Source organism: Sorex araneus, chromosome X (assembly GCF_027595985.1).
Source record: "Sorex araneus isolate mSorAra2 chromosome X, mSorAra2.pri, whole genome shotgun sequence".
NCBI lineage: Eukaryota > Metazoa > Chordata > Mammalia > Eulipotyphla > Soricidae > Sorex > Sorex araneus.
Genome location: NC_073313.1, coordinates 9,873,118 through 9,888,356, shown reverse-complemented (window position 1 = coordinate 9,888,356; position 15,239 = coordinate 9,873,118). Strand labels below are relative to the sequence as shown.

At 55.1% G+C, this 15,239-nt stretch overlaps 1 protein-coding gene across 1 annotated transcript in view; it reads right to left on the bottom strand.

The window, feature by feature from the left end:
- Nucleotides 1-14,361, bottom strand: part of WWC3 (WWC family member 3) — an 82,845-nt gene extending 68,484 nt beyond the window's left edge. Inside the window, exon 1 of the mRNA XM_055120840.1 lies at nucleotides 13,964-14,361. Within this exon, the coding sequence (XP_054976815.1) occupies nucleotides 13,964-14,250 (287 nt within the window). The 5' untranslated portion in view covers nucleotides 14,251-14,361. The remainder of the gene's footprint in view (nucleotides 1-13,963) is intronic.
- Between the last annotated feature and the right edge of the window lie 878 nt (nucleotides 14,362-15,239).

Below are 15,239 nucleotides of genomic sequence, written 5' to 3'. Positions count from 1 at the left end.
ACAAGAAGTCCAGGGAGATTTCTTCCAGATATTAGATAATTGCAGGCTTGAAAACCCAATCTGTGGTCGTCTTAATATGGCGGCCACCGCGCCCTTCATCCCCGGAGAGAAAGAGGCGAGAGAGAGAAATATCTAAGGGTTTTTTTTTTTTTAAAAAATAAAGATAACTTCCATTTTTCTTTTCTTTCTTTTTTTTTTTTTTTTTGCTTTTTGAGTCACACTCAGCGATGCACAGGGGTTACTCCTGGCTCTGTGGAATTACTCCTGGCGGTGCTCAGGGGACCATATGGGATGCTGGGAATCAAACCTGGGTCGGCCGCGTACAAGGCAAACGCCCTACCCACTGTGCTATTGCTCCAGCCCTGATTTTTCTTAAAAACCATACATTAGAAGAACTGGAGCAATAGTACAGTCGGGAGGGCATTTGCCTTGCACAGGGCCGACCCGGGTTCAACCCCCAAAACCCCACAGGGTTCCACAAGCACCAACAGGAGCAATTCCAGAGCACAGAGCCAGGAGTAACCCCCAAGCATTGCCAGCTGTGACCAAAAAGACCAAAAAACCCCAAGCATTGGGGCTAGAGAGCTAGCTGAACCGCTCTTGGCAGTGTTCGCCCTGCACACGCCCAACCCAGGTGCAATCCCCAGCACCCAAATAGTCCCTCCAGCCCTGCCAGGAGTGATCCCTGAGCACAGAGCAAGGAGGAAGCCTGAGCACTGCTGCATGGGACCAAAATGGAAAAATAACAAAAATAACAAAAACTGATTTTCTGTGTGCCTTCTTCATCCTCTAATTTTTGAAAACTTTTTATTCAATAGAGTCACAGAAACGTTTAGAGAAAGATACGAGGAGGTTCCGTGTGTCCTTTCTCCGGTTCCTGCCACAGCCTGCATAAGGATACTGCAGTCCCAAGCCGGGCCCCTGACATGCACAATGCAGTTTATTCAGCTCCCCTGCATCAGTGTGTGTGTCTATGCACCTGTATCAGGCATGCAGCTTGTCTAACCACAATTAAGACAGAGAAACGTTGCCCCATGTACAGCCCCACCCCAGCCCATGCCCATGGCCCTCTCTCCAGCCCCGCCTGGGGACAGTTCTCCCAGAAGTGAAAGCTTTGCTACCATCACCCCGTGTGTGTTTCTCTTTCTCGAGCTCTAACCGACACAGCTCACTGGGCGGAAGGTGCCTGCGGGGAGTGGATGCCCCTGCATACAGCAGGCTGATGAGCACCTTCCCTTTCGTGGTGAGGACTGCACCCTGCAAGCACCCGGGGCGTGGGAGAGACCCCCCGACTGTCTTTTTAACGCAGAGCTGTTCTCAAGGGGCCTATTCCCTGCCTTCTTCCCCGGAGGTATTCATTCCCGTGCTCTTGAAACGATCCAACCGACTTCCCCTGCTGGTCTAAGATTGGAGACAGCATCCTTCTGGGGGGGACGGGGACAACTTTCTACAGAGGGGCTCCTTCACGACCGGGTTCCACAGAGGCTTTTCTGAGCCCCTCACTAATCGGTGGCACTTCCTGCTGGGGTCTTCTATCCCGGCACCCCACTGGCCAGAGGTTACCTTGATTAGTCCTCCAGATCTGCTTAAGCTCGGGGATCAACGAAGCTTTTCAATACAGGGTTGGACAGGAAATATTTTCAGCTTCGGTATGCTGGTCACATTTTCTTTGTGGACACCGAAACCTGAGTTTCACAAAATTGATCTTCTTTTGCTTCTTTTTTCAGTTTTTCTGCAAGCTACACGGAAACAAGCCCCGGGGCTGCTGGCGCCAACCCAGCCCAGATCTCATTTTTTTTTGCTTGTTTTTGGGCCACACCTGGTGATGCTCAGGAGTTACTCCTGGCTCTGCACTCAGGAATCACTCCTAGCAGGGCTCTGGGGACCATATGGAGTTCTGGGATCGAACCTGGGACCCTGGGAGAGCACATGACACTCAGTACACACTGCTTCACCAGCTAATGACAAGCATGTCAGGGAAGAGACTGTCGGAAAGAGAAGCAGGGGCAGTAACTGGTCACCACACTGATGTCACTGCCGTCATTCTTGTTATCAGATCACTGCGTACAGGTTCTCTGGTACCCCACTGCGCCTCCACTTCCCCCCGGGATGTTACTCCTCAGCTAGCCTCCATTGTACCTGACCAGGATGTAGCATCTAGACTATTAGAGTCAGACCGTTGATTTGTACTTTGGTTTCTTGTCCCTGTATTCAGAGGAAACATGAAGTATTTTACTTCTCCAGGCAATAAATTACAAGAGACATGAGAGTGGTCTCTTTGGTTCGATCCACAGTTGGTGGGAATTTTTAATTTTTTTTTATTGATTCACTGTGAGATAGACCCTTAACAAAGCTGTTTGTGATTGGGTTTCAGTCATACAGTGTTCCAACATCCGTCCCTCCACCAGTGCACATTTCCCAGCACCAGTGGCCCCAGGCTCCCTCCCACCACCCCCACCCCACAGCCTGTCTCTATGGGAGGCACCTTCCCTCTCTCCCTCCCCCCTTCCTCTTCCCTTCCCCCTCCCTATCCCTCTCACCATCCCTCTCCCTTTCTCCCTCTCCCCCTCCCTCTCCCTCTCCCTCTCTCTCTCTCCCTCTCCCCCTTTTTGGGTATTACAGTTTGCAATACAGATACTGAAAGGTTATGTCTCTTTACCCAATTTCAACACTCAGTTCTTTTTTTTTAATTTTTAAAATTTTATTGAATCACTGTGAGGTAGTTACAAGCTTTCATGTTTGGGTTACAATCTCACAATGATCAAACACCCATCCCTGTACCAGTGCACATTCCCCACTACCAATATCCTGGGTATACCCCCCCCTTTCCCACCCTCCCCCTGCCTCTAAGGCAGACAATATTCCCCACACTCTCTCTCTACTTTTGGGCAGTATAGCTTGAAACACAGACACTGAGACGTCATCATGTTGGGTCCATTATCTACTTTCGGCATGCATCTCCCATCCCAACTGGTTCCTCCGGCCATCATTTTTTTAGTGATCCCTTCTCTATTCCATCTGCCTTCTCCCCTCCGCTCATGAAGCTGTCTTCCAACTATGGGGCAATCCTCCTGACCCTTGTATCTACGGTCCTTGGGTGTCAGCCTCGTATGATGCTACCCTACACTCCACAAATGAGTGCAGTCCCTCTGTCTGTCCCTCTCTTTCTGACTCATTTCACTTAGCATGATACTCTCCATGTTTATCCATTTATAAGCAAATTTCATGACTTCATCTCTCCTAACAGCTGCATAGTATTCCATTGTGTAGATATACCAAAGTTTCTTTAACCAGTCATCTGTTTTAGGGTACTCGGGTTGCTTCCATATTTTGGCTACTGTGAACACTCGGTTCTTATCCAGCGTGATCACTTCCAACTATTACTGCCATACTTGCCCCTTCTCGATCTTACCTACCCTCCACCCCACACACACTTGTGGTAGATTACAACCACTGACCAGTCCTTCTGGCCCTTGTTTTCCTTGGCCTTGGATATTAGTCTCACAGCACAATTGGTGTTTCTTATGGGGCCCACTGCTCTGTTCAGCAAATGGGAGAGTGCATCTCCTGCATTACAACCAAAAGCAGATGCAAGAAAGCGGAGCCTACAATATGGGCAGACCTACAAAATGGGAGGCTGGAGTCAAAGAATCTGGACAGCAAATGCCACATAGCATAAAAACTCCATTGCTAAGAAATATCTAGAACTGGAAATCTGTAGACACTGGAAGCAAACTGATGGGTAACAAGACTGCGAAGAATGGATAGCAAGTAACTGTTCAATGGATATGGGCCTTCCATTTGGGTGATGGAAATGTTCTGGAAGTAGAGTGAGTGGTTCACACCATGGTGACTGTTCTAAATGCCATGGAGCTGTTCCTCTTACAAAAAGCAGTTGGGGTGGGGGATAGAAACAGTTCAGCAGGCAAAGTGCTGGCCTTTCACACAGCCAACTCAGGTTCAATTCTGGGCACAGCATAGGGTCCCCTGAGCCCCATCAGGAATTATCCCTGAGCACAAAGCCAAGAGTAAATCCTGAGCACTCCCAGGGTTTCCAAAAAGGAAATAAAACAGTGATTTTGTTATGTGAATATTCTGTCACTGTCATCCTGTTGTGAATATTACTTCAATAAAATTAAGTGTGTGGGGGGAGGAGCTGGAGCAATAGCACAGTGGGTAGAGTGTTTGCCTTGCAAGTGGCCAACCCGGGTTTGATTCCAAGCATCCGCATCCCATATGGTCCCCTGAGCACCGCCAGGGATAATTCCTGAGTGCAGAGCCAACCTGTGCATTGTTGGGTACCACCCAAAAAGAAAGAAAAAAATTAAGTGTGTGTGTGGGGAGGGTGATAGCACAGCAGTAGGACGTTCGCCTTTCACACAGCCAACCCATGTTCGATTCCTCCGCCCCTCTTGGAGAGGCCGGCAAGCTACCGAGTATTATGCCTGCACGGCAGAGCCTGGCAAGCTACCTGTGGCGTATTGGGTATGCCAAACACTGTAACAATAAGTCTCACAATGAGAGACGCTACTGGTGCCCGCTCAAACTAATAGATGAGCAACAGGATGACAGTGACAGTGACAGTGTGTGTGTGCATACACATGCACATCTGTGCTACTGGGAGTACAACCCAGAACACCACTCATGCTATGCATACACTCTCCCACTGAGCCACACCCCAGTCCAAATGACACATCTGTCAGGGATAGTGCAGGCCTATATCGTCTTTCTTCTTTCTCCAAAACTGCCATGGGGGGCAGAGAGATATGACAGTGGGGAAGGTACATTCCTTGCAAGCAGCTGGCCTGGGTTTGATCCCCAGCACCGCACATGGTCCCCTAAGCTTACAAGGTGTGACCCTTGAGTGCAAAGGCAGGAGTAAATCCTGAGCAGGGCCAGGCCTGGCCCCAAAACAAACAAAACTGACTTATAGCAAAAAGAGTAGCGCAACAGGAAAGCAGCTATTTTGCATGTGTGAGGCCCTGGGTTCAATCCCCAGATCTCCAGTACTACACACACATACACACACACAGAGAGGTACAAGTGATGCATAAGATTGTATTGGTGCCAGGCCAGCAGCATGTTGATTTGATGAACGCATATACTGTGGAATAGGGGTTACAATATCTATTTAATACCCATCCACAAACATGCATCCCCCTGGGATGAGAAGGGACTCAGGGTTTTGTAGCCTGGTCCCCACGCTGTCCATCGGCACATTCTGGTGGCGGAAAGAGAATGCAGATGTATCGTTAAATGAAAGTGGCAAGTCACACAGAAAAAATACCTACAGGAGGGTCCTTGATTTCAGCTTCCCAAAGGTGAGGGTACATGCATAGATACTGAGGGGTACAGTGAAGGTACTACAGGGAGCTGTTGTTGCTGGTCCCTGCCAGGCAGGGGCACACATCGCTCTCCAGTGGAACCCATGGAGCTTCAATGGGCCTGGACACGGTGTGTGTGTGTGGGGGGGGGGGCGGAGAGCCAGGTCCCTGAACACAAACTCAGCCTGAGGCCATTCACGCACCTCTGCACATTAGAACAGAGCCTTGAGGAAGGATCAGCCAGAGGTCCAGGACACACGCACAGCAGCAAATGCCAGCACAAGCGAGCAGCAATCTGGGGGCAAGAGCGCTGACAAGCCACACTCTCTTCCACAGCCGGGGCTGCCTCGCCGGGCTTGCACTTCATGTGAAGGACAGGGGGCTTCCTATATGAGCACAGGACAGCAATACCCCCTATTAAAGAAAATGCCCCGACCCCGATGCTGAGGGCATGAAGACGGGCGGCCGCAGACAGACCATTCTGAAACTGCTCTCTGACTGCCAGGCCCCAGGCCAGGGTTCAGAATCCCACAAACCAGTGGGGCCCAGCCCTGGTCTCATCCCAGCCCATCCATCCTGGACCAGCAAGCTTGCAAACCCCTCCCCCGCCACCATTCCAGATGCACTAGCCATTGACCATCCCAATGTGACCAGCTCTTCCAGAGAGTAATGAACTCCTAAGCAAAGAAGCAAGAGCAAGTTTTGCAAAAAGTCAGGAAGAACAACTTCCTAGAGAAGGTGCTATTTGTCATGATCTCTGACGCTGCTCCCCTGTGCCGGGCTGCACACCCCCCTTACAGCAGGAATGCTCTGGAGACGCGGGTCAAGGACTAGACACTCGCCTGAGACAGTTCAACACGAGGGGCAGAGGGAGTGTGAGCCACGGAGCAGGAGGAGGAAGGGGAGGAAAGATTTTTGAAATTCTTACCTATAACACCACCCGCTTCTCCTACGCTGCGTGTTTTCACTTAATTCTCCGAAGAGTGAAGACATTCTTTTGGTTCAAAAAGCTAAAGTGGGGGGCAGGCACTGGCTCAGTGGGCTAAGCGCATGTCTTGGGGGTGTATTAGGACCCCAGCAACCCCCGGTTCCCAGAGTACCACCAGGAATGAGTTCTATACCCTAAACAAGCCCCTGGGGACCTCTGGGTATGGTCTAAAACAGCAAAGACCCAGGGTGAAGGATGTGGCTCTGGAGTAGAGCGCATGCGCAGAACTAAAGGGATCAAACAACGTCACCCAAGCCTGGTCCCATCTTCACTGCGTGCCCAACGTGCCTGCGGAGAGAGACCTCACTGAGATCTCAAGTCTCTCTGGCTAATTATTTTCCTCTCAATCTGCTTCAATCCCAGCATCTGCTAGACCACTTTTCCACTAGCCTGGTTCAAAGCACATTTGATTGTTTGGTTTATTTGGGAGCCACACACGGCAGTGCTCAGGGCTTACTCCTAGCTCTGTGCTCAGGGACCAATCCTGACAGGGGGCAAGGGATTTTACATGGTGCTGGGGATGGAACCCAAGAGGAGGTCAATTCCCTAACTGCTCCCAGTTGTGACTCTTGACTACACGATATACGTTCCAGGGTCGCTTCAAAAGTGGGGTACCCAGGACCCATGCAGCGGTGCCAAGATGACTGAGGTTTCTGCCCGCTCCCCAGTCAGTTCAAGGGGGCGCTACGGGGCAGCAGCCCAGCCCCTCCTCCAAGAACTGATACAATGAGGGAAGGGACGGAAGCAGAGCACAACTGACCCCAGCGCAAGGCCCTGAGAGCAGAGGGCCTCTTTCGGCCGGGCACAAGCGGAGCGATGGTCATTTGTGTGTGTGCACAGAAAACAGCTGGGAGTTGCCAGAGAGAATCAAGGGCAGCGGTTTCCTATATTCCGCAGGGACGCTTCTAAAATGAGGTCGGTCAACAGAAGGGAAGTTTGGGGCAATAAAATGAACGGGGCACTGGTCCAGGCCGTGCGCAGAGGAACTGTGCAAACGTTCTGCTGTCCGAGATAAGCCCGAGCCGGAGCACCACACGCCTCCAAGCCACTTCCACGAAATGTCCCAGAGGGGTGCCTTGAGGTGAGGGCGGCAGCGCTCGGCTTTCCTCGGGGGCTGAACAAGGTCCACGGCCAGAGAGCAGCCAGCAGCCGCGCTTCAGAGCCCCGGGTGGAATAACAGTCACTAAGGCCTGACAACGGTTCACTCGGCCCAGAGCAACAGAACAGGGGTTAACACGAAGGCTGCCAACCGGGTTCCATTCCCGGTGCCCCAGACGGTCCTTCGGGCTCTGCCAACAGTGACCCCTGAACACAGGGCCAGGAGTAATCCCTGAGCACCACTGGGTATAGCCCCAAAACCAAACTTAAGTGAAATTCAATGGCACACTTACACCTACTGTCCCCTGAGCACTGCTGGGAGTGAACCCCTCCCCCCAACAATAAAACAGGACGTTTCCAAGCATGCAAGCTGGGCCAGGCACTCAGCAGGCAGAAATGGCCCCCAGTGGCATAAGGTGTCTGGTTCCCTGGCCAGGGCTCCTCTCCCCACACACACAGTGCCCGAGAGCTCTGAGATGCTTCCCAGGTGCCCACCCGTAGCAGAAGTCTCTGGCCTGTAACATCTTAGGAACTGGCCCTCCACACAGACAGGGCGAGCAGGGAGACAGAAGCGGCTTCGGGTCCTTGGCCAGGCCATTCTGCCCCCAGCGAGCTCTGATCAATTGTGACTGGGGACCGGCCCCAGTGTGCTGACAGCAGTGTCCCCCATCAGAGAACTGTGCAGAGGCAGAGATCCCGGCTGAGCCCTGGCCAGCGCAGTGAGTCAGCAATGGTCAGTCCAGCCCCGGGACCCCCCCCCCCCCAATCAGCTAAAGTGATGAGAAGCGCCAAGAGGGCCTGAGGGAACGGGCCCAGCCCGCACAGCTGCCCTGCCAGGGTCGCGATCTCCCTGGCCTCTCAGCTGCACCGCCACAATTGCAGCGGCGGCTCGATCCTGCATACTTCTGCCTCCTGTCACTGTTCTGACGTAAAGCCCATCTTTGCCAGTCTTGGTGCCCTGAGAGCTGCAGCTGAGGCCTCTCACCGTCCATGCACATAGCCAACAGTTTCCACCTCCGCTCTGCTCTCAGGACACCAGGCCCAGCGTCAGGGGGCGCACACAGGAAGAAGGCTCCTAGGGGCGAGGGTAAAAGTAGGACTATGCCACTGCACCTGCTGGCAGACACGAGCCAGCCAGAGGCTCCATGCCAGGGCACAGTGCTCTGTACCTTGGCTGTAACGTGGCCACAGACCCAGCGACCTCAAACACCACCCAGATGGGCTCCGTCCAGCTAGAATGAAGCTGGCAGGGCCGGATCGTATGCTCAACTCGCTTTCCTGTCACCTCTAGCTTCTCGAGACTTCCTACATTCTTTGGCACATGGGCATGGACACCAGCCTGTGCCTCGACAGTCCCATTGGATGTGGCCCCCTGTCGCCTTGGGGAGCGTGACTTCCCACCGCAAGGCCCCCTGCACTGCTGCGGGTGGCTTATTAACAAGCTCCCAGGACAGGAGATGGATGTCAGGCAGGGGCCATTATTCCGGCTACCACTGGAGGGTGAAACATCAAACAGCGCAAATACCAGATAAAAATAACCAGGGGTACGGCACAGCGCAAGTGCCTGGTCGAGGGTGGGTCAGGTGCGGGCAGCAGGCCCGGGCGTCCATGCCCCTGTCCACAAGCAGCCAGCCTGACCTCAGAGCTCTCGGGGCAGGTTCGCTCCCCGGCCCTGCCTGGAGTACAGAGCCCTGAGCACGGAACCCTGAGTAGCCCTGGAGCACCACCAGGGGCAACCTATCAAGGCCCCCCTCCAATCACAGAACTGAAGGATGGGGAGGTGGAAGCACCCCCGGGGATAAGGCCACAAACTGGTGACACGTCACCCCACACAGCCCTGTTGATAGGGAGCACCCCAAAACTGAGAGCAGCCACTGAAAGAAGGAACAGAAGCCACGAGTTATAAGTGGGTGGGTGAGAACCCGCCCCCCGCTGGAACCCAAGTCTCTCCCATCTGGGGGAGGGTGCACCCCTCCTGTGGCCCAGAGTAGAGAGTGTGAACAGGACAGTCTGTGCCAACCTCACCCCACCATAGGGCTCGGAGTAGGCCCTCCCTTCCCCCGAGACTCTGAGCTCGCTCGCTTATTCCCATACCCCACCCCCACACGCCCAGGCCCCTGTGCTGGAGAGGCCTGGGCATCCCCGCATCCCCCAAAGGAGGCATAAAGACCCGAGACTCAGCGAGCCCTCCCCCGGCAGCCTGAGAGGGACGCCGGGGCTGGCCTCATCCTTGACCACACGTCTGTCCCCATCGCCCAGACCCACGGGCTCTGCCGGACAGCCCGGCCCAAGAGCCTCTGCAAACAGTTCTGGAACCCCGCAGAATATTCCATTAGACTGACTGGCCCCAGCAGGAGGCACGGGATGTGCCCAGAGCAGGCCCTGCGATGGCACCAGGGCCCTTAAGCAGAGCCTCAAACCCACCAGAAGAGGTGAAATGTGCTATTTCCACTTCTAAAATCAGAATGAAAAGAGGAAAGGGAAAGTAAGAGGCTTCCAAATGCCCGGGAGCTATTTTTAGATATGAATGACTTTTCCATTCACTTTTCTCAGTGTGTGTGGGGTGGGGGAGCAAAGCTATTAGACCAAGAACAGACTGCCAAGAGGTTATCGATAATCTACACGTAAGGAAATTCTTCCAGTGAGGGAAACTGGGCATATTAGTGGTGGGAAATGTACGCTGGAGGGCCGAATGTTGAAACATTGTATTACCAAAACCCAATCAAGAATAACTTTGTAACTTTGTCTCTCACAGTGCTTTGATAAAAAAATAAATAAATAAACACAAAAAGTACGTAGAATAAAAAAAAATACTAAGAGCCTAAAATTTAAAAAAGAAATCTTCCAGAACCTACTCATTATGGTCATGGAAACACTCCCCATGTTCAGATAAACACCACCAAGAACAGAAAGTGGAGAAATCATGACTTGTTTATCAGAAAGTGAACATGATGCTGAAATCAGACTGTGCGAGGCCATGCAGTGCGCCTGCACTCATCAGCTAGAGGAGGGCTCGAAGGAGGCAGCAGTGCAGTTCACGCGGCTGCTGTGCGGGGCTCCGAGCTGGCAGGTTCCCGAGCCACAGACTGTCCCCTCCGTAAAGCAGGACGCTATTAAAGCCCTTTTACTACGCCGCAGGACTGGTGCAAGCCAAACCCTGCCTCCTCCTGAACAAATGGGTCCTGAAAGTCACGCTCAGGAGAGAAGGCGGTCCTCCCGCACAGCTTCACGCTGCAGTCACAACTCGTGGCTGGGGGTTGGCGAGTCCAACTACCCCACTGAGCCAGAGGAAACAGAAGAGGGGCTCGTATCTATGGGAGAAGAGCAACAGCCACCAAAGGAACTGACTCTTTCCAAAGAAAGCATAAAGGGTTTTCTCATACTTTCCACCTAAACGGTAAATACCTTTTCCTAATGTGGTCACAGCTCTCCAAGCTCATATCCGTAGGCTCTGCGTTACTAACAGACCACAGTAGACTCACCCGCGAAAACTACCAGGCAGAGAAGTGGTGAATTCACTTTTTAAACCAAGTTTTGGGGACGAATCCCAGAAAGCTGACCATAAAACTTACGTCCAGCACTGATCTGCAGACACAATGGAGTCAAACCTAAGGTGGATTTTTTATCAAAGGGGGAGAAAATAGATCGGTTCTTTTCCACATCTATAGCTATAACTGCAAAGACGTTTCCTGTGGCTTGCAGTCAGTCTCCTCTGTTGTAACTTTAATAGAAAGTACAGTCACAGTAATTCACCAACACTCCCAGGACCCACAATATCACATTTTTTTTTTTGCTTTTTGGGTCACACCTGGCGACGCACAGGGCTGACTCCTGGCTCTGCATTCAGGAATTACTCCTGGCAGTGTTCAGGGGACTCTATGGGATGCTGGGCATCGAACCCGGGTTGGCCGTGTGCAAGGCAAAGGTCCTACCCACTGGACTATTGCTCCTGCTCCTCAAAGTTTTTAAACAACATCTGGGGCCAGAGAGAGCGCTCAATGGGCTGAACACATGCTTTGCTCGTGAGAGGTCTGAGTTCCGTCCACAGCACGGCATGGGCCCCCAGGTACCCCAGAGCACTGCCAGGAGTGCTCCCCCCAAACAAAAACAAAGCTCCACCCCCAAAAATCCATGTCAGACTAATCCATACTACAGAACTCTAAGAGACCGTTGGCTACCCTGGGCCCTGGGCTCCCTTGCTTCCAGCAGCGCTACTTATGCAGCTAGAGTTTTCACTCAACCGCTGATGAGATTCTGTTTGAGGCCGGCCACAATCTCCACCTACCCTACTACATTCATTGCTCTGTAACTTCCTTTTCTTTCTTAACAACCTATTCCTTTATTTGCTTTTCTCCCCTGTGGAAGCTGTCTGGGGAAAGTTCTCGATTCCTGCACGCTGTTTTCTGGGCGTGTGAATGAAACCTGCCTCTAAAGGGTTTTAACTGTCAGAGGCACATGGAGAAAATGTTGAGCTCTGCTCTGACACACTGCTTTTCCCACGTAGTAAAAACCAATTACCCCTGGGAAAGGCAAACCGGTCACCTGGAAAACCCGGCAGGACTATGCTGGGAAAGAGGAAGCAGAATGGGACCCCCTTGGGTGGACCGTGCTGAACCGCTTGCGGCTTGCTGAGCATTCCATACATATTTCGGGCAAGGTATTATGGGAGCTGAGAAGTGCAAGCTGTCCCCGCTGAATCTGTGCTCGCTGTGAAAACAACGGCTCCGAAAAGCCCACACATGTTTTTACTTTACAAAAAAAAAAAAGTCGGAGACCCACTTTGCTTCATTTAATCAACACTTTTGGCTTTAGAAACGGGGCTTTTGAAAATGGTAATGGAAGTGATGTCTGAAAACAGTGAAAGATGTCATTCAGGAACGTCCATCTCTGGAAAGGGACAGAGGAAATGGGTGTGAAACACCCCAACGGGAAAAATCAGTAGGGTGTCTGCTCCCTTCCGTCCTAGGAAGGGAGGACCCTTGAAACGGAAATGCTCACATATAACCTCCCCCGCCCCCCACCAGACGCACCCAAGAGAATCACAACTGTTTTTATTTTACCCTCAGAGAACGAGCCCTCATTTTGGGGAAACACAAACGTGTTATTTTTCATCAGTTCATTTTCCAGTTGTTTGGGAATTTTAAAAGTCTACAGAAAAGAGCATCAGAGTCCACTGCGTCCCACCAACTCCAGAACCATCCCGGGCCTGATCAGAGTGCCGTGGCTCTAGCCCTCGGATAAAATTCTAAAGTGAGCTCACCTGATTTTCAAAATTACTAAGCATCTTTGTCACCCATACCGTCGTGCTAGGATTGATCTAAGTTTCAGAGTTCAGGCGTCAGCCACAGTCTGAGAGAACGCTGTGAGGAAACCACTATACTTTAGCTTTGATTTTCCATATCCGAACCCAGAGAAATCTGCAAACAATAATGGAGCACTTCCCCTCCTCCCCAGAGTATTTTCCGAGGCCAGTGCTTCTCGGCGCTGCTGCCTTTCCTGTGCAGGTAGGAGCAAGCTGGAGCCATGTCACCACCATGGGCCTCTCCAAGTCTTGACATCGCTGGGAAGCCTGCAGTATTTCCTTTCTGGCCAGAGGTGGAGAAGTTGCTCCAGAGGGGACAAGATATCAGATAACCACTGCAAACACTCGGTTTCAACAGCATTCTCTCTCTTCTTTCTCCTCTCTCTGTCTCTCTCTCTGTCTCTCTCTTTGTCTCTCTCTGTCTCTCTCTCTGTCTCTCTCTCTCACACACACACACACACACTATGCATCTCTCCTAATGCAGCTAAACCATTGAAACCAGTAGACGACGAAGTAAAAAGAAGTTAAGGAAACCGTCATCAAATGAACTTAATTAAATGGAATCTGGTTGTTGTTTTAGAAGAATCTAGTCTTAGTCCACGGTATTTAAACATGAGTAAGACAAGTCGGCGTGCCGGTCTCACTTCGCACCAAAGGGAAACCTAAATTCAACTGGGCTTTTCCCTTTTCTCCCAATGCTTACGGGGCTACTACTCCATCCCGGCCGCGGACGCTACACAACGTTGTTTCTACTCGAATTGAAACTCCATTTTCGAGGCGCTAAAGAGGGCCGCTGGCACGGTTGGGGAACGGGCTGTCCCCCTCAACGTGCCGCGAGTCGCTTCGGTGTCGCGTGTGGCATCAGCCTTGGGATGGGAAAGTAGGCTGAGCCCGCCCGGCGGGGACGCGCACGAAGTGGGGGCGCACGTTCGTGCTCCAAGGTGACAGCTCCGCTGGTCACCGCGGGCCAGGGGACAGCGGGCCGCAGAGGCCCGGGCAGTGATGGGCGAGGCCGCGGCGGAAAAAGGAAAAGCGAGCCATCCGTCAGCCCCGGGAGAGGAAATTCCAGGCGCCGGACCGCGGGTGACGCGAGGGAACCGCGTCCGAGTGTCCGCCCCGCGCCGCGGCCGGGGAGGAGGCCGGGGCTCGAAGCCCAGCGCGGGGGCGCCCCGATCCCCCGCGGCCGCGGTCCCGGCCAGGGGGGCGCCCTCGGGGCCCGCCGCCCCGACCCGGCCGAGCCGGCCCCCTTACCGATCGCGTGGGTCGATCCACGACGTCTGGCGCGTGTTGTGGTCGATGTAGAAGACGCGGCCGTCGTAGTCGCGCGCCTCCTCCCAGCCGGCCGGCAGCGGCAGCTCGGCGCTGTCCCGGGCCCGCGGCGGCGCGGGGGGCGCGGGGGGCGCGGGGGGCGCGGCGGCCGGGGCGGGCGGCGGCGGCGGCTCCCGCGGGGAGGTGGCGGGGGGCGGCGGCGCGTCCCGGGGCGCCTCGCGCGACCGGCCCCGCCGCCGCCGCCGCCGGCCCCCGCTCAGCCACGGCATGACGGCGCGGGCCCCGCCGGCCCCTGCCCGCCCCGCGCGCACCGCCTGCTCGGCCAGCACTAAGGCCCGGCGGCCGGGGCGCGGGGAGCCGCCCGCCGGCCCCGGGGCATCCTCCGCCCGCCGCCCGCCGCTGCCCGCGCGCCCGCCCGCGCGCCCGCCTCGCTCGGGTCGCCGCCGCCGCGCGCGCTCACAGCCGCCCAGCCGCTGCCCCCGCCGCCGCCCGCGGCTGCCGCCTGCCCGCCGCCCGCCCGGCCATCTTCGTGCGTCCGCGCGCCCGGGGGCGGGGCCTGCGGGGGGCGGGGCGCCGGCGGACACGCCCCGGCCCGCCCCCGGCCCCCGGCTGCCCCTGCCGCCCCGCCCCCGCCGGCCGCGGCGCCTCCGATTTTCCTCCGCGGCTCCCCTCCGGCCCCGCCCGACGCGCGGCGCCCCCCCGGCTCCCTCCGGGGGCGCCGCGACTCCCCGCGCCCGGACCCTCCCCCGCCCGCCCAGCCCGCCGCGGGTTTCTCCTCCCGGCGGCGGCCCGCTCCGTGCCTGCCCCTCCTGTCCCCCCTCTCTCCCCCGCCTCCCCCCTTCCCGGCCTCGTCGCCGGGAAACCGCACGGGGGCCAGGATGGGCGCCGCCGCGTCCGTCCGCCCGCCCCCGGGCCGCAGGGAGGAAGGGGAGCCGGGAGGACGACGCCCCACGCGGCTGCAGGCGCCACCGGCCCGGGGCCGATCCCGGGGGGTGACCCCCGACAGTTCCCGGGAGATAGGGCGGGCCCCTAGTGTCCCTCCCCTTCAGGCCTGGGGTCTTCACCCTCGCCCGTCTTGGGGATCGAGAGTGGCACCTTGGGGCTCCCACGCACCTACCCTACGTGATTCCCCCAGCCCCGGATGCAGGGAAAGCTGCTGGAGTAGAAACGGGCGCTGGGCAGGTGGCCACGTCCAGTGCCTGCCAGGGGAACCCCACAATAGCTGATCCGGAATTCCCGCCGTGGACAATATTCGCTG